A 19802-nucleotide genomic window follows, 5' to 3' on the forward strand; every position below is an offset into this window, starting at 1 on the left:
TAGGTGAACTATAAATCCCAGCAACTAAGGTAAAGGAAAAGGTTGTCCCCTGACAGTAAGTCCAGTCATGTCTGACTCTGGGGTGTGGTGCTCATCTCCATTTCTAAGCCAAAGAGCCAGTGTTGTCCATAGACACCTCCAAGGTCATGTGGCTAGCATGACCGCATGTAGCGCCGTTACCTTCCCGCCGGAGCGGTACCTATTAATCTACTCACATTTGCATGTTTTCGAACTGCTAGGTTGGCAGAAGCTAGGGCTGACAGCGGAAGCTCACGTCGCTCCCTGGAATCGAACCTGCGACCTTTTGGTCAACAAGCTCAGCAGCTCAGTGCTTTAACCCACTGTGCCACTGGGGGCCCTATGCAACTACAACTACCAAATGTCAAGATCTATTTTCCCCAAAATATCAAGGAAGAGCGTGCGAGGTTCCTTGATATTTTGGGGGAAATAGACCTTGACATGCCTTCGACTCCCTTCAAGGCAGAGGGGTTCTGTGTGGGAAATTTGGCTCAATTCTATCATTGGTAGGGTTCAGAATGCTCTTTGATTGTAGGTGAACTATAAATCCCAGCAACTACAACTCCCAGATGTCAAAGTCTATTTCTCCCATCGTGGTCAACTGTGAATTGCACATATGGTAGTTTCTGCGCCTGGGCATATTGAGTATCTGTGCCAAGTTTGGTCCAGATCCATCATCGTTTGAGTCCACAGTGCTCTTTGGATGTAGGTGAACTACAATTCTCTCCCTATCAATGGGTCAATCAGAGATTTCCCTGTAGTTATGACTTTTGGAAGGTTGACTATAAATTGTGAAAATCAGCTCTAAATGTTTCGAATGAGGAAATGATCTTAGTTTGCATACAAATAAAATTAGGAGGCGGGTGGGAGCGGGGAGAGTGAATCCGTTATTCCCAGTTGATTTTTTTCCAAATGGATGGTTCACCTCATTACAATGACAGGAAGTGAGTCTCTTGGCTTGTGAATCCAAAGCAGCTTTGGAAAAGCTAAAGCTCCTTAAGGAACGGGAGAGGGGAGGCATGTCAAAGCTCGGGAAAGGTCAAGTCTACCGTATCTGTTTGTTTCCGGAATTAATGCTCACAGCAGGAGGAGACGTGGTCAAAATACATATCCCCAAACGTTCTCCGAAACGAGGGAAAATAGCTAAGCTGCCTTGTGGATGTTTCCGGGGAGATATACCCAGGAGAGGCATACAAAAACGAGGAGGAAACGGAGGGGAAGAGGGCTGTGCTTGTTGTCTTTTGCTCCTTGTTTATTATTTATTTGTGTACAGTATTTATATTCCACCCTTCTCACCCCGCAGAGGACTCAGGGTGGATTACAATGCACATATACGAGGGTTGAATGAAAAGTTATGCCTCCATCTTCGTTACTTGAGTTTGGATTGGAATATATTTAATAAATCAGAAATAATACTTAGAATGTACTCTTTAACTACTATTCACTTTTCCACACAATCGCCAGACAATTGGATACATTTCTGCCAATGATGAACAAATTTTCTGAAGCCGTCACGGAAGAAGTCGACACCCTGTTTCCGCAAACAACGTCTCACAGTTCTCTCATCCTGGGTACCCATCGTGCACAGATCTTCCAATAGCTCTTTATGGTAATTGTGTTGATGTGAGTACTGTGCGTTGTTGGGCGAGTTTCAGGTGTTAGCATCCTGGGCATCCATTTTGCACAGAGCTTCCGATAGCCAAGCAAAGCAATAATGTGACCCACACGTTCTTGTGAAATGCCGATTACACTTGAAATTTTTATCTGAGAGATACAACGATTGTCCTGAGTCAATCTGTTAACCTTTTACTTGTGAAACTTGGTGGTTGCTGTCACAGGATGTCCAATGACAACACAGTACTCACATCAACACAATCACCTTAAACAGCTTGCATTCTCTGATGAACCTCCTTTAGGGTGACACCTTCTGCTGTCAAGAATTCAATGACTGCACATTACTTAAGTCGCATTGACCGACCGTCTGCGCAGGGTTCCATACTTCGCACTTTAACAACACAACCATTCAATGCTAAGGCTTCCTGCCAAGATGGAACTGTAGAGGAGAGTCTACTGAACAAGCCAGTACCTGCCGCATACCAGTACTGCCATCTGTTGAGGAGTTACAAAGGTGGAGGCATTACTTTTCACTTTAACAACACAACCGTTCAATGCCAAGGCTTCCTGCCAAGATGGAACTGTAGAGGAGAGTCTACTGAACAAGCCAGTACCTGCCGCATACCAGTACTGCCATATGTTGAAGAGTTACAAAGGTGGAGGCATTACTTGTCATTCAACCCTCGTACATGGCAAACATTCAATGCCAATTAGACACAGAACATATAGGCACAGAGGCAATGTAACATTTCAGCTTTTTTTTCCAGCTTCATGAGGGTATGCTCAATTTTTGGCCACAAGGGAAGCTGCCGCTTCACCGTCCATTTGTGGCACCGAGTCCTTTGATGGAGAACTTCCTCATTCTTCCGCACACTGCTGGAAGGTTTTATGGCGTTGTAAATTAGTTAAATTAGCCTTAGTTACAAAAGAATCCCACGATGTCTGTTGGAAACACTTGAAAACTGTGTCAATACACTTAGACAGAAATCAGACTCCATCGATAGTGTTCCCTCACTTATTGTGGGTGTTACATTCCAGGACCACCTGCGATAAGTGAAAATCCACGATGTAGGGACGCTACATACAGTAGAGCTGCTTTTGCCTCTGCGACCCTCTCTCCCTCACTTGCTCACGCACCCGACCTCCCTTGCTCGCTCGCTACTCACCAGGCTGAGTCCTGCTTCTGCCACCAGGACCCGGCCTGGTGAGTAGCGAGCAAGCGAGGGAGGACGAGTGAGTAAGCAAGCGAGTGAAGGAGGGTCGCAAAGGCAAAAGCAGCAGTAGAAGCAGGAGCCTGGAAGAACCATTGTGTTCAATGGTGTACAGTGTTTCCTCGCTACTTCATGGTTCACTTTTCACGGACTCGCTGTTTCACGGTTTTCCTTCCTTGCTACTCACCGGGCCGAGTCCTGCTTCTGCCACCAGGACCCGGCCTGGTGAGTAGCGAGCAAGCAAGGGAGGACGAGTGAGTAAGCAAGCGAGTGAAGGAGGGTCGCAAAGGCAAAAGCAGCAGTAGAAGCAGGAGCCTGGAAGAACCATTGTGTTCAATGGTGTACAGTGTTTCCTCGCTACTTCATGGTTCACTTTTCGCGGACTCGCTGTTTCACGGTTTTCCTTCCTTGCTACTCACCGGGCTGAGTCCTGGTTCTGCCACCAGGACCCGGCTTGGTGAGTAGTGAGCAAGCGAGGGAGGACGGGTGGGTGAGCGAGCAAGGGAGGGAGGAAGAGGTGGCCAGGCTCCTGCTTCTACCACCGCCGCTGCCCTTGCCGCCCTCACTTACTCACTCACCCACCCACCCTCACTCACTCACTCGCCGGGCCAGGTCCCGGTGACAGAACCAGGACTCGGCCTGGTAAATAGTGAGCAATGGGGGGTGGGTGAGTGAGAGAGCGAGTGAGTGAGATGGGTGGCAAAGGTGGCAGTGGCTGCAGAAGCAGGAGCCTGGCTGCCTCTTCCCAGCTCCTGCTTCTGCCGCTGCTGCTGCCTTATCTCGCTCGCTCACTCACTCACCAGGACGGATCACAGCAGCAAAACCAAGACTTGGCCCAGTGACTGAGCGAGCAATGGAGGAAAGGGCAAGGGAACGAGCGAGTGGGGGCAGAGAGGCGCTCACTCCCCACCCTCCCTTGTTTGCCTACTCATTGGGCTGAATCCCAGAAAACCACGAAACAGCGAATCCGCAACAAGCGAACCGCAAAGTAGCGAGGGAACACTGTAAACTTCAGTGGACACCCAAGAGCACAAGTCCAGTGAGTCTTTTTTGCCCCATTGAGCTTCTTATGTCTGTTTTCAAACAGTTGAGTTGAAAATGACCGTATACACACCCACAAACACACACAATGGTTCATTGCTCCAGTTTCCCAATGCTTCACAATCTTCTTCTGCAGCTCCGGAATATGAATCCCCCCTTTTCCTGGACTGCTGCGGGTTCATCCGGAGAGTGATGCGGGACCTGAGCGAGGACTTTGGCTTCTCCATTGGCCCGGGGAACCAAGCCTACCAGTACGACACACTTCCCATTACTCTTCCCAGTGAAGAACACCTGAAGCCAGGAGACCTCATCTTCATTTCAGGAGCATACTTTGACACACAACGTAATGTCTACCATGTGGTGCATCTTTACATCTGCCTCTTTCTGTCCCTTCCTTTCATCCATCTATGGGTCCATTGGGGCAGAGTCTCATGTAGTGGACACTGGGAAAGAACTATGCAGGGAACTCTGGATATGGATCCAGCTTGTCTAGTGAGTGAATATGGAGGTAGACTCTGGGGGGTTGGTGTTCATCTCCATTTCTAAGCCAAAGAGCTTGTGTTGTTGAGACAGCTGGATTTAGATGTTCCAGGAGATGAAAGATGGACCATCTTATAGTTCCCCGTCTTCAACTCATGTGCTGATGGAGTGCCACCATGGCTGATGGTGGAACAGAGAAGTATCTGGTCTACCATCTTGAGGAAACCTCTTCCACTACCATTGAAGTCCTCCATAGGTCTCTGTAGATCAGTGGTTCCCAACCTTTGGTCCTCCAGGTTTTTGGACTTCAGCTCCCACAACTCCTAAGTTGGCTGGGATTTCTGGGAGTTGATGTCCAAAACACCTGGAGGACCAAAGGTTGGGAACCACTGCTAGATGGTGAGCTAGCTGGATGTATCTGTTCCAGAAGAGGAAAGATGGACCATGTTATAGGTCCTCATCTTCTGCTCATGTGCTGGTGGAGTGCCATCATAACTGATGGTGGACCAGAGAAGTACTATCTGGCCATGTCTAAGCATCCATCCAGTCTTTGAGGGGACATCTTCCACTACCATTGAAATCCTCCATAGGTCTCTGTAGATCAGTGGTTCCCAACCTTTGGTCCTCCGGGTTTTTTGGACTTCAGCTCCCACAATTCCTAAGTCGATTGGGATTTCTGGGAGTTAAAGTCCACAACACTTGGAGGACGAAAGGTTGAGAACCTCTGCTATATGTTGTCATCAATCTGTGTTGGATGGGGGGTATTGGCCATTTCCCTTTATGTAATGCCTTTGTGGTGTATTGCTTGCTCAGTGGTAGAACAGCCAAGTGGAGGGCTGTTTCTGAGACTCCACACAGGAAGGGGAGACCAGGCGAGCTCTGCGTATGGCAGCTCAGTCCACATGTGTAGCAAGGGAGAGTGCGCAAGGCTGGAGGGAGGCTCACAAGTCCATTCTATGCAGAGACTCTAAGCAAGGAGGGGAGAGCAGCCGTGCTCTGCATATGGCAGCATAGTGCACATGTGCAGCAAGGGAGAGAGCATGAAGCTGGAGGGAGGCTCATAAGTCCATTCTAAGCAGAGACTCCAAGCAGTGAGGGGAGAGCAGGTGTGCTCTGCGTATGTCAGTGTAGCACGCATGTGCAGCAAGGGAGAGTATGGGAGACTGGAGGAAGGCTCACAAATCCGTTCTAGGCAGAGACGTCAAGCAGGGAAGGGAGAGCAGACATGCTCTGCGTGTGGCAGCGTAGTCCACATGTACATCAAGGGAGAGTGTATGAGGCTAGAGGGAGGCTCACAAGTCCATTCTAAAAAGAGACTCCAAGCAAGAAGGAGAGAGCAGGCATGCTCTGCATATGGCAGCATAGTGCACATGTGCAGCAAGGGAGAGTGTGTGAGGCTGGAGGGAGGCTCACAAGTCCATTCTAAGCAGAGACTCCAAGCAGGGAGGGGAGTGCAGGTGTGCTCTGCGTATGTCAGTGTAGCATACATGCACAGCAAGGGAGAGTATGGGAGACTGGAGGAAGGCTCACAAATCCATTCTAGGCAGAGACGCCAAGCAGGGAGGGGAGAGCAGATGTGCTCTGCGTGTGGCAGCGTAGTCCACATGTACATCAAGGGAGAGTGTGCGAGGCTAGAGGGAGGCTCACAAGTCCATTCTAAGCAGAGACTCCAAGCAGGGAGGGGAGAGCAGGTGTGCTCTGCGTGTGGCAGCGTAGTCCACATGTACATCAAGGGAGAGTGTGCGAGGCTAGAGGGAGGCTCATAAGTCCATTCTAAGCAGAGACGCCAAGCAGGGAGGGGAGAGCAGATGTGCTCTGCGTGTGGCAGCGTAGTCCACATGTACATCAAGGGAGAGTGTGCGAGGCTAGAGGGAGGCTCACAAGTCCATTCTAAGCAGAGACTCCAAGCAGGGAGGGGAGAGCAGGTGTGCTCTGCGTGTGGCAGCGTAGTCCACATGTACATCAAGGGAGAGTGTGCGAGGCTAGAGGGAGGCTCACAAGTCCATTCTAAGCAGAGACGCCAAGCAGGGAGGGGAGAGCAGATGTGCTCTGCGTGTGGCAGCGTAGTCCACATGTACATCAAGGGAGAGTGTGCGAGGCTAGAGGGAGGCTCACAAGTCCATTCTAAGCAGAGACTCCAAGCAGGGAGGGGAGAGCAGGTGTGCTCTGCATATGTCAGCATAGTGTGCATGCACAGCAAGGGAGAGTGCGCGAGGCTGGAGGGAGGCTCACAAGTCCATTCTAAGCAGAGACTCCAAGCAGGGAGGGGAGAGCAGGTGTGCTCTGCATATGTCAGCATAGTGTGCATGCACAGCAAGGGAGAGTGCGCGAGGCTGGAGGGAGGCTCACAAGTCCATTCTAAGCAGAGACTCCAAGCAGGGAGGGGAGAGCAGGTGTGCTCTGCATATGTCAGCATAGTGTGCATGCACAGCAAGGGAGAGTGCGCGAGGCTGGAGGGAGGCTCACAAGTCCATTCTAAGCAGAGACTCCAAGCAGGGAGGGGAGAGCAGGTGTGCTCTGCATATGTCAGCATAGTGTGCATGCACAGCAAGGGAGAGTGCGCGAGGCTGGAGGGAGGCTCACAAGTCCATTCTAAGCAGAGACTCCAAGCAGGGAGGGGAGAGCAGGTGTGCTCTGCATATGTCAGCATAGTGTGCATGCACAGCAAGGGAGAGTGCGCGAGGCTGGAGGGAGGCTCACAAGTCCATTCTAAGCAGAGACTCCAAGCAGGGAGGGGAGAGCAGGTGTGTTCTGCATATTTATTTATTTATTAATGCACTTGTATACCGCTAATATCTCAGCCTAAATCGGCGACTCATTGCGGTTTACAACATTTAAAAACAATATTCAGTTAAAAGCATAAAACACATATACAGTACAAATTATTGGGCCACCAATAACGATCCTATGCATCTCATAACTGGAATCGTAATCCAAAATTCATCGTCCGTGTATAACCAATCCTTAGTCATCACAATTCGTTACAATGGATTAACCAAATGCTTGTTTAAACATCCATGTCTTCAATCTTTTCCGAAACACCATCAGCGAAGGGGCTGATCGTACCTCTATGGGGAGGGTGTTCCAAAGCCGGGGGGCCACCACAGAAAAGGCCCTATCTCTCGTCCCCGCCAGCCGAGCTTGAGAAGCAGGCGGGATCGAGAGCAGGGTCTCCCCGGAAGATCTCAAACTCCTGGTGGGTTCATAGGCAGAGATGCAGTCAGATAGGTAGCTTGGGCCGGAACCGTTTAGGGCTTTAAAGGCCAACGCCAGCACTTTGAATTCAGCCCGGTAGCAGATCGGTAGCCAGTGGAGTTGGCGCAACAGGGGGGTTGTATGCTCCCTGCGCTCCGCTCCTGTTAAAATCATGGCTGCCGAGCGTTGGACTAGTTGGAGCTTCCGAGCTGTCTTCAAAGGCAACCCCACGTAGAGAGCGTTGCAGTAGTCTAAACGGGATGTAACCAGAGCGTGGACTACCGTGGCCAGTGTAGTCCACATGCACAGCAAGGGAGAGTGTGTGATGCTGGAGGGAGGCTCACAAGTCCATTCTAGGGAGGGGGGAAGTAAAAACGGCGAAGTCTTGCTTTCCTGATGTACCTGGAGTCATCTCCTACTTCTTTTTTCTTCTCCATTGCCTTCCTTTGCAGGGAAAGGGCAACCCCACAATATTGTCCACGTGGAAATCTGGCTGGGAGATGGAGAGCAGAGCCTGGGCGCCAGGTGGAAGCATGGCAAAGCGCAAGTTTTCGACTCCTACAAGTTTGTCTCCAGCTCCTACGGAGGCATGGAGTACCACTTTAAGTCCATTGAGACATGGCTGCAAGGCGTCTGTACAAGGCAAGGATCTGTCAGGATGGCTTTGAAGTCAATATGGGAATTGCCACAGGGACAAAGTTTGAATGGTGACAGCACATCAACACAATGTGGTTAACTGCATGGAGATTGGGACCTAGACTTCCCCTATGACAGTGTTTCTCAACCTAGGGATCGGGATACCTGAAGGGGGATCACGAGGGGGTGTCAAAGGAGTGGCCAAAGACCACCATAAAACACAGTTTCTGATACTCCATTTGGAGAGGGGAGAGCAGGCGTGCTTGGTTCATGGCAATGTGGTGCGCATATGCGGGTGAGGGAGAGTGTGCGAGGTTGGAGGGAGGTTCAACCCTATCTGTTGTCTGTCCTGTCCGTTTAACGGCACTGAATGTTTTCCGTATATGTGTTCTGTGATCCGCCCTGAGTCCCCTTCAGGGTGAGAAGTATGGAATATAAATGCTTTAAGTAATAATAATAATAATAATAATAATGGATTTACAGTCAGCCTGCCATATCTATAAATCTTATATTTGAGAATTCAAACAACCCAGGCTCAACATGAAGGTCAAAAACAGACTTTCCACCTTTCAGAGTCTCATTCTGAGAATAAATCTCAGGGTGAGAGTGCTACCTTGAAAAACGATAGGGATCCTCGGTTGTTAGACTTCACGTCGTCGGTTCTTAAAATGTCTTGCATAATGAGATCACCGAGGCCGTTCCTTATGAGCTTGTACTTGTAACATCACCGAGACCATCCCTTTTTTATGTGTTGCCTCCCTACGTTTTATGTGTTGCCTCTCAGATGTACGTAATGATGGAAGGAAGGAAGCCCTGGAACCTCTTGCTGAGGGGCATTTCTTGGGCAGGAGATTGACCATACCCACCCTGCCCACTGTCCATGTTGCCCCCCCTTGTCCATTGTAAACTCACACTTGTTTGATGGCACCAACTTTGTTGTCTTGCTGGCACCTGGCCAGATCTTTTATTTGTTTTAATCTTCCCAGTTCTTTCGAAATCTGTTTGCAAATTGGTTCAGAGGCTGAGCGTTTTAATGTCTCTGCGATTCACTTTCGTCCCCCTGAAGAGGATTGTGCGGCTCTCCTTGTGTCGATTTTATGATTACGGCTGAGCTGTTTTAATTTCTCTTCTATTATTTGTGGCTGGGCTTTATAGCTTCCTATCTGATCGAGGGTTTTATTGGATTTTTTGGGGTCCTTTTTTTTTCCTGCTCGGAATTTGTTTCAAATTGTTTGCCGCTCCCGCAGATCTTCCTTTTACAGGGTGACAACAAATAAATAATGAGCGTGGGAACGGGAACTTGACAGAGATGTATAACATGATTCATTGCAGTTGGGAAGTGGAGAGGGGGAACCCAAAATGAGGTCTTCCTATTAAGCTAAACAATAGAAAGACAGAAGAAAAGCTCTCTCTGCCTAACGAATTGGCTGTTGCTAGGTGAAGTGGCCCTCATGGGAAATAAACAAAACAAGACGAACTCCAACTTTTAGCACAGCACCACACTTATGATGTCATAGACATCACAGAAACCTGGTGGGATGACTCCTATCGCTGGAATGTAGCCATCGAGGGCTATAAGCATTTCACAGAAACAGAACAAAGAGGAGAGTAGGCGGAGTAGCCTCATATGTCAAAAACAGTTACGCCGCAGAAGAGATGCAAGAATGCAGTTCGGGGGGCCATCTAGAAAGCATCTCAGAACCGAGACTCAAAAAGATATCATCTTAGATGCCCATCTACTACAAACCTCCAAGCCAAGATGAAGAACTTGACGAAGTCTTCTGTCAACAGTTGTCCAAACACATACAAAGAAGAGATATAGTAGTCATGGGTGATTTCAACTATCCCGATATTTGCTGGAAAACAAGCTCAGCCAAGAGTAGAAATTCCAACGAATTTCTCGCTTGCCATCTGTCGGGGGTGCTTTGAATGAGATTTTCCTGCTTCACCATGTTGTGAAGGGACTTGCTGGCGTAAGCCTCCCTCCAGCTTCACATGCTCTCCCTTGCCTGCAAATGCGCACCACTCTGTTATGCGCCAAGCATGCCTGCTCTCCCCTCCCCACTTGGAGTCTCAGAAACAGCCCTCCCCTTGGATGAGAGGCCAACCAATCACAGCGGAGGAGAGCTATGTCTTGAAGTGACACGCTGGCATGTGCCTCCCTCAAGCCTCACACGCTCTCCCTTGCTCCGTACATATGCACCAGTCTGCCATGTGCCGAGCACGGCTGCTCTCCCCTCCCCGCTTGGAGTCTCAGAAACAGCATTCCCCTTGGCTGAGAGGCCAGCCAATCACAGTGGAGGAGGGCTATACCTTGAAGGGACACACTGGCATGTCCCTCCCTCAAGCCTCGCATGCTCCTCCTTGCCCCACACATATGCACCACTCTGCCATGCGCTGAGCACACCTGCTCTCCCCTTCCTGCTTGGAGTCTCAGAAACAGCCCTCGCCTTGGCTGAGAGGCCAGCCAATCACAGGGGAGGAGGGCTATGCCTTGAAGGGACACACTGGCATGTGCCTCCCTCAAGCCTGACACGCTTTCCCTCGCCCCGCACATGTGCACCACTCTGCCATGTGCCGAGCACGCCTGCTCTCCCCTCCCCACTTGGTCTCGGAAACAGCCCTCCCCTTGGCTGAGAGGCCAGCCAATCACAGCGGAGGAGGGCTATGCCTTGAAGGGACACTCTGGCATGTCCCTCCCTCAAGCCTCGCACACTCTTCCATGCCCTACACATGTGCACCATGCTGCCATGCACCAAGCATGCCTACTCCCCCCTCCTTGCTTGGAGTCTCAGAAACAGTCTGAGAGGCCAGCCAATCACAGTGGAGGAGGGCACTGTGAATCCAAACGAATTTGGATCTCGACCAAATGTGGCACCAAGCTCCCATGCACTGAGCATGCCTGCACTCCCCTCCTGGCTTGGAGTCTCAGAAATAGCCCTCCCCTTGGCTGAGAGGCTGACTGAGAGGCTGACTGAGAGGTCGACCAATCACAGCGAAGGAGGGCACTGCGAACCCAAACAACTATGGATTTGGACCAAATTTGACACTATGCTCCCATGCACCCAGCACGCCTGCTCTCCCCTCACAGCTTGGAGTCTCAGAAACAGCCCTCCCCTTGGCTGAGAGGTCTGCCAATCACAGCAAGGGGAGGGCTTTTGGTGGGAGGATTCGCCGTCTGTTTCCAAAAAGGAAGAGAAGGACAGGCGGAGAAATCTTCAGCCTTGTCTACTAAAGGCGTTCCTAAGACCATCAGAAATATACGTTTTCTGGTGGAGTTTGGCGACCCCTCTGAAACCCCCTCACGACCCCCAGATACTACTTTCTTCCAATGAGCTTTTGAGAATTTAATGCTTTTTTTTATTTGAAATGGCTTTTATGGGGGCGCTACATGGTTTTTAATAGGATTCGTTCTTAAAGTGCTTTTTATTATTTTAATTGCGCACACTAAACGATTTCCAATGTTATAAATCTCTTGATTCCATGTTAGTGTTGCCCTTTTATGCTTGAGTCATATAAAGGTGTTGTTGTTTCAATCTGCAAGCCACCTCCAGCCCCGTTTCTGGGGAACCACAGACTGTAAATAAAGCTAGTAGTAATAATAATAATAATAATGCAATTTTTGCTTTTGGTCAGGAAATCCATTACGTTCCTTACCCCTGAATGGCTGAGCTCTGACTGCATTTTGAGATCATAATTTGCTGCCTCTCTTGTGAGCGGCTGCGGCTGAACCTGCAGCTCAGGCAGAGCCTTTGAAATTGTAATGACACCTTTGATTTTCAATCTGTGGATGAAGGCCGGGGCCGAGAGACGCCGCGCCACGGTAAACAATGCCGGGTGTCAGCCATTTCCAAAAACACAGTGCATGGGAAGAGAATTATGCCAACAGAGCGCCAACGGAGACTTCATGGGGCTTGTTGTAAGAAAGACCAACCCTTGGAAAATAGAAATATTTGGGCTTTTTGTGGATCATAGGGCAGTGGTTTTCAACCTCCGTAATGCTATGACCCCTTAATGCATCTACACTAGAATGAATGCACTCTGATGCCACTTCAACTGTCATGGTCAGTGTTGTCGAATTATGATAGTTTTAGTTGTCATTTTAGTTGTGGTTGGGCCAGACTGTAGCACAGCTGGTTAATCTCCAGGAGCAATAGATCACTGCTGTCTGGAAGGTGGCAAGTTCAAAGCATAAGTTGGATTGAGCACCAGACTCTAAAGCCTAGCTTACTGTCCACCTAAACCAACTTGGGGGCTGCAAACTAGTACACCCTGCTAGGAGTACCTGCAGCCCGGTGAGCGAAGGAAGGAAGGGAAGGAGGAAGGAAAAAGAAGGAAGGAAGGAAGGAAGGAAAAGAAGGAAGGGAGGGAAGGAATGATGGAAGAAGAAAGAGGGAGGAAAGAGGGAAAGAAGAAAAGAAAGACAATGGTAAGGAAGGAAGGGTGGAAGGGAAGGGTGGAAGGAATGAAGGGAAGGAGGAAGGAAAAAGAGAAGGAAGGGTAGAAGGAAGGGAATGATAAAGAAAAGAGAGAAAGAAAGACAAAAGGAAAGGGAGGGAGGGGGAAAGGGAGAGAGGGAGGAAAAAGGGAAGAAAAGTTGAAAGGTGGAAGGGAGGGAGGAAAGGAAGGATAAAGGAAAAAGAGAAGGAAGGAAAGACAAAGAGGAAGGAAGGAAGGGAAGGAGGAAGGGAAGAGAGAAGGAAGGAAGGAAGGAAGGAAGGAAGGAAGGAAGGAAGGAGAAAGAGGGAGAGAGCGAGGAAAGAGGGAAAGAAGAAAAGAAAGACAAAGGTAAGGAAGGATGGGTGGAAGGGAAGGATGGAAGGAACGAAGGGAAGGAGGAAGGAAAAGAGAAGGAAGGGTAGAAGGGTAGAAGGAAGGAAGGGAAGGATAAAGGAAAGAGAGAAAGAAAGAAAGACAAAAGGAAAGGATGGGAGGAAGGAAGGAAGGGGAAAGGAAGAGAGAGAGGAAAAGGGGAAGGAAGAAAAGATGAAATGGTGGAAGGGAAGGATGGAAGGGAGGGAGGAAATGAAGGATAAAGGAAAAAGAGAAGGAAGGAAAGGCAAAGAGGAAGGAAGGAAGGAGAAAGAGGGGGAGGGGGAGGAAGGTGGCTTACTGTCCACCTATGCCAGTGTTTCCCAACCTTCCTAATGCCACGACCTCTTGATACAGTTCCTGATGTTGTGGTGACCCCTACAATTGATCAGCCACTGTCAGAAGCGGCAAAAAGTTTCATCTATGCTGACGATCATGCCATCACAGCTCAAGGAGGGATCTTTGAAATCGTTGAACGGAAGCTCTCCGAAGCTCTAGGTCTAATGCCGCGACCCCTCAATACAGTTCCTCATGTTGTGGTGACCCCTACAAATGATCAGCCACTGCAAGAAGGGACAGAGAGTTTCATCTATGCTGACGATCATGCCATCACCGCTCAATCAGGGACCTTTGAAATGGTTGAACAGGAGCTCTCCGAAGCTCTAGGTCTGTGCTTCTCAACCTTCCTAATGCCACCACCCCTTAATACAGTTCCTCATGTAGTGTTGACCCCCAACCATATCATTATTTTTGTTGCTACTTCCTAACTGTCATTTTCCTACTGTTGTGAATTGTCATGCAAATATCTGATATGCAGAATGTATTTTCATTCACTGGACCAAATTTGGCAGAAATATCCCATACGCCCAGATTTGAATATTGGTGGGGTTCGGCGGTGATTGATGTTGTTATTTGGGATTTGTAGTTGCTGGGAATTATCGTTCACCTACAATCAAAGAGCATTCTGAACGCCACCAACGATGGAATTGGGCCAAACTTGATTCACAGAATCACCATGTCTTGAAGGGACTCGCTGGCTTAAGCCTCTCTCCAGCTTTGCATGCTCTCCCTTGCCTGCACATGTGCACCATGCTGCCATGTGCCAAGCATGCCTGTTCTCCCCTCCCTGCTTGGAGTCTCAAAAAAAGCCCTCACAGCAGGAGGAGGGCTTTCTCATTCATTGGACAAAATTTGGCACAAATACCCAATACGCCCAAATTTGAATATTGGAGGGGTTGAGGGAGGGATTGATATTGCCATCTGGAAGTTGTGGTTGCTGGGATTTATAGTTCAGCTACTATCAAAGAGCATTCGGAACCCCACCAACGATAGAATTGAACCAAGCTTCCCACACAGAACTCCCATGACCAACAGCAAATACTGGAAGGGCTTGGTGGGCATGGATCTTGGGTTTTGGAGTTGTAGTTCACCTACAACCAGAGAGCACTGTGGGCTCAAACAGTGATGGATCTGGACCAATGATGGATCTGGATCAAACTCAATATGGTCAAATGTGAACACTGGTGGAGTTTGGGGAAAATAGACCTTGACATTTGGAAGTGGTATTTGCTGGGATTTATAGTTCACCTATAATCAAAGAGCATTCTGATCCCTACCAATGATAGAATTGAGGCAAACTTCCCACACAGAACTCCCCATGCCTTGAAGGGACTCACTAGCGCAAGCCTCCCTCGAGCCTGGCACACTCTCTCACTATGCTGCCATGTGTTGAGCACGCCTGCTGTCCCCTCCCTGCTTGGAGTCTCAGAAACAGCCCCCCCTTGGCTGAGAGGCTGGCTGAGAGGTCGACCAATCACAGCGGAGGAGGGCACTGCTAACCCAAACAACAAGGGATCTGAACCAAATTTGATACCATGCTCCCATGTACCGAGCATGCCTGCTCTCCCCTCCCTGCTTGGAGTCTCAGAAAAAGCCCTCCCCTTGGCTGAGAGGCTGGCTGAGAGGTTGACCAATCACAGGGGAGGAGGGCACTGTGAATCCAAACGAATATGGATCTCGACCAAATGTGGCACCATGCTCCCATGCACTGAGCACGCCTGCACTCCCCTCCTGGCTTGGAGTCTCAGAAATAGCCCTCCCTTTGGCTGAGAGGCTGACTGAGAGGTCGACCAATCACAGCGGAGGAGGGCACTGCAAACCCAAACAACTATGGATCTGGACCAAATTTGACACCTTGCTCCCATGCACCGAGCACGCCTGCTCTCCCCTCCCAGCTTGGAGTCTCAGAAACAGCCCTCCCCTTGGCTGAGACGCTGGCTGAGAGGTCAACCAATCACAGCGGAGGAGGGCACTGCGAATCCAAACGAATATAGATATGGACCAAATTTGACACCACACTCCCATGCACTGAGCACGCCTGCTCTCCCTTCCCGGCTTGGAGTCTCAGAAACAGCCCTCTCCTTGGCTGAGAGGCCAGCCAATCACAGCAGAGGAGGGCTTTTGGTGGGAGGATTTGCCGTCTGTTTCCAAAAAGGAAGAGGAGGACAGGCGGAAAGATCTTCAGCCTTCTCTACCAAAGGGGAGAGTTCCTAAGAGCATCGGAAAAATGTGTTTTCCGATGGTCTTTGGTGACCCTTCCGAAATCTCCTCACAACCCCCCCCCCCCAGTGGTCGCGACCCCCAAGTTGAGAAACACTGAGATAGAGGTGTAATGTCAGCTTCGGCTTCCTCTTCTACACATCCCGAAAAGTACATGAGCCTACCATAGTCTTCACCCTGGCAACTCCAACTACCATTGACTTAAGGCATTGGGGGAAATCAACCCGACACCCTTCTTCTTACCATCATGGCCAAAGCTCACAGGTAGCAGGAGCACCCAAAGCCCTCCCTGTTTGATACCATAGATGTCTCTATGGGTGTGCATCCCTCCATAGAAACCAGGTCTGCTCATGCAAAGCAGGAAATCCTTCACAACTCTGGCAACCGTTCCTAGGCAGCCGTTGCTAGGAGATTGTCCCTTGTTGATCACGCTGAGGGTTTCTCCCTGGGTCTTGCCAGGGAAAAGCTTCCTTCGGAGACTTGATGCTCAGGGTCGCTTGAGACGCCAGTGTCGTCAAAGGAATGCAAAGCCAAACTCTTTGAGACTCTCTGGAGGAGCAGCGGAGGCTCAAAGCATGGCCCGTCTGGAGGCCAAGCCTAATAATGCCTTTCTAAAGCACTTAGGGCGTGCCATGGCAAGGTTAGACTTTCCGTTCCTTTGCTTTCCCTTCCGTGTTTCCTCTCCCACCCTCTACTTTATTGGAGGCGCCATCTTGGGATTTTCAAGGCAGTGTGCTTGGAGGTCACCCCAAATTATTCTCCCTGAAGGTGGAGAAAAGCCCCTTCTTCTGAAGGTCCCTGGTCAAAAAGGTCCCTGGTCAAAATGGTCCTTGGTCAAAGTGGTCCCTGGTTAATTGGTCCCTGGTTCCACTTTGAAGTGGTCCCTGGTCAAAGTGGTCTCTGTTCCAAGTGGTCCCTGGTCAAGTCGTCCCTGGTCAAACTGGTCCATGGTCAAGTTGTCCCTGGTCAAAGTGGTCCATGGTCAAAGTGGTCCCTGGTCAGAATGGTCCATGGTCAAAGTGGTCCATGGTCAAAGTGGTCCCTGGTCAAACCGGTCCCTGGTCAAAGTTGTCCCTGGTCAAAGTGGTCCATGGGCAAAGTGGTCCCTAGTCAAAATGGTTCATGGTCAAAGCGGTCCATGGTCAAAGTGATCCCTGGTCAAACCGGTCCCTGGTCAAAATGGTCCATGGTCAAGTTGTCCCTGGTCAAAATGGTCCCTGGTCAAAATGGTCCCTGGTCAAAGTTGTCCCTGGTCAAAATGGTCCATGGTCAAGTTGTCCCTGGTCAAAGTGATCCCTGGTCAAACCGGTCCCTGGTCAAAATGGTCCATGGTCAAGTTGTCCCTGGTCAAAATGGTCCCTGGTCAAAATGGTCCCTGGTCAAAGTTGTCCCTGGTCAAAATGGTCCATGGTCAAGTTGTCCCTGGTCAAAGTGATCCCTGGTCAAACCGGTCCCTGGTCAAAATGGTCCATGGTCAAGTTGTCCCTGGTCAAAATGGTCCCTGGTCAAAGTTGTCCCTGGTCAAAGTGGTCCCTGGTCAAAATGGTCCATGGTCAAGTTGTCCCTGGTCAAAGTGGTCCCTGGTCAAAGTGATCCCTGGTCAAACTGGTCCATGGTCAAGTTGTTCCTGGTCAAAATGGTCCCTGGTCAAAGTTGTCCCTGGTCAAACTGGTCCATGGTCAAGTTGTCCCTGGTCAAAGTGGTCTCTGGGAAAGAAAGATTGGGAACCACTTGTGTAGACCCATATAATGCAGTTTGACCTGCATTGAATTGTGTTATAAGGTCTCCATTGACCATATCATGCTGTTCAAACTGTATTACACGCTAATGTAGATCCAAATAAAGGAAATGACAAGGGACATATAACAGCATTTGCCAATTATGCACTGATTAATCATGCATTTTTAATCACCTTTAGATTTTTATTTTAAAAAAAGAGTGGATTGAAAATATCAGAAAATAATATTAAAGGTTTTCAATATGAGCTTTGGAGGAAGGAGGTCAGCGTGTTCCACAGGATGGACCTACACGGAATAATAATGCATCTTGAATTATGGTAGCGTCTCGCTTATCCGACCTTTGCTTATCTGACATTCCATCTTATCTGGCGCTAATCCGACGCCCCTTTTCCGCCAGCATTTCCCCTTCAATTAAAGGAGTGCTCCCCAACTCTCTCTCTATTCCCAATAAGTGAAAAAGGCAAGACAAGGAGGAGGAGGAGGAAGAGGAAGATGAGGGAGGAAAGGGGGAAAAGAGGCAGGACCAGAAGCGGAAGCATCCTCACTCCTTCCCTCTGTGATTTTCACGGTTTTCTTCCACATCCAGACACTTCCATCTGGGCCTCTCTAGCCCCGGGGCATTGCCTTGCCTTAATTCTTTAACCGCGTTGTTAGTATTTTAGGTGTCTACTCTAGCACTGTGTTGGGCGGATAACAGAAGGAGACTCTGTATTATCTGACGTTTTTGTTTATCCGACGTTCTGCCAGCCTGTTTATGTTGGATAAGTGAGACTCTACTATATCAATAATCCAGCCCCAATGAGAGAAGAACTTTGACAAGGGACCACTTTGACCAGGGAGTGATCAGGGAGAGAATTCCTGAGATTCACCTCTCAGGAAGTCCTTTGACCAAGGACCACTTTGACCAGGGACCATTTTGACCAGGACCACTTCAACCAGGACCACTTTGACCAGGGACCACTTGACCAGGGAGTGACCAGGGAGAGAATTCCTGAGTTTCACCTCTCAAGAGGTCCTTTGACCAGGGACCACTTTGACCAGGGACCATTTTGACCAGGACCACTTCAACCAGGACCACTTTGACCAGGGACCACTTGACCAGGGAGTGACCAGGGAGAGAATTCCTGAGATTCACCTCTCAGGGACCAGGGACCACTTTGACCAGGCACCACTTTAACCAGGGACCATTTTGACCAGGACTACATTGACCAGGGACCACTTGTCCAGGAAGTGACCAGGGAGAGAATTCCTGTGATTCACCTTTCAGAAGGTCCTTTGACCTGGGACCACTTTGACCAGGACCACTTGACCAGGGAGTGACCAGGGAGAGAATTCCTGAGATTCACCTCTCAGAAGGTCCAGGGACCATTTTGACCAGGGGCCTTCAGAAGAAGAGGCTGTTCTCCACCTTCAGGGAGAATAAGAAGTCAAGGCTGATAGCGCTTGAACTAACCTCTTGCTCACTTTTGTCTCCCCACAGTCATTGTCCAGAGCACAAGTGGGCCTCCTCAAGACAACGTCCTGGATGGAGATCCATCTTCCACCCTAAGAATGACCAGGATGAACCTGCCGAAGAGGATGTGGGTGCTGAAGGTGACCTTCTCCAGTCACAACCAGGAAAACAAGAGGTGTCCCTCCAGGTGGAGTCTATTGTGGACTCGATCAGCAGTTCTGAACTCAGTGACAGCAAGCAAATGGAGGCCCTGGACCTCCAGGGTTTCTCCCCACGGAGGCCAGGAGTCACAAAGAGAAGTGTGACCAAAAGAGGACAGGCTACGGAAGTCAACCAAGGCCAGAGAAAGTCTATGGAAAGTTCTGGGCCAAGTGTGGGGTGGAGCGATGCTTTACCGGAGGGGAAACAGATCCCCATTGAAGCGTTCCAGGAGGATCCCACAGAGTCACATGTCACATCCCACAGCCAGGAAGCTGATGCCCAAGTGAGACCCTCTGGGCTCGCTCAGGACTCTCTCATCAATGTGTCAAAAAAGTCCCATTCCACCTCAAAGTTAAATGTGAAGGGTGTCGGAACGGGGAGTACCAACAAAAGAAAAAAGAAGGGGAAGCCGGGAATGCAAGGAGATGATCTGCACTTTGTTGGACCTCCATCTGTAGATGCAGGTGAATCTCAGGGATTTGGTTCCTAAAAACGTTAAGAAGAAGGCAGCTTGGCTTCCAGGTAGGGACAGCACCCCACCCATCCCTGCCAAATAGGTTCCCCCAACCCAGCCAGTACATGATTGGCTCTTTTCCGTCAATTATATATATAATAAAAGTGAAAATACGTCTGTGTTTATGTAGCTGGGGTGCCCACTTCCACAAACAAGTACATCCGAGGACCTACAACTCCTATACATCATGGTGAATTCTTCCTAAACCTCTCTAGTATGTTCAGTTCCTGGTCAATTCCTCTGTTTCCTGTGTGCCATAGAAAAGAGTAGGAAAGGGTTAAGGGAGAGGTAGTGGACAAATTCTGCACCAATTGAGAGAGTCAGCAACA

The 19802-nt window shown here is 49.5% G+C and overlaps 1 protein-coding gene across 1 annotated transcript in view; it reads left to right on the forward strand.

Moving 5' to 3' along the window:
* TTLL10 (tubulin tyrosine ligase like 10) overlaps nucleotides 1-19802 on the forward strand; it is a 117864-nt gene that overhangs the window by 55562 nt on the left and 42500 nt on the right. Inside the window, exons 3-5 of the mRNA XM_067473005.1 lie at nucleotides 4021-4227; nucleotides 8012-8201; nucleotides 18786-19423. Coding sequence (XP_067329106.1) covers nucleotides 4021-4227; nucleotides 8012-8201; nucleotides 18786-19423 — 1035 coding nt within the window. The remainder of the gene's footprint in view (nucleotides 1-4020; nucleotides 4228-8011; nucleotides 8202-18785; nucleotides 19424-19802) is intronic.

Source organism: Anolis sagrei, chromosome 13 (genome assembly GCF_037176765.1).
Source record: "Anolis sagrei isolate rAnoSag1 chromosome 13, rAnoSag1.mat, whole genome shotgun sequence".
Classification (NCBI taxonomy): Eukaryota; Metazoa; Chordata; class Lepidosauria; order Squamata; family Dactyloidae; genus Anolis; species Anolis sagrei.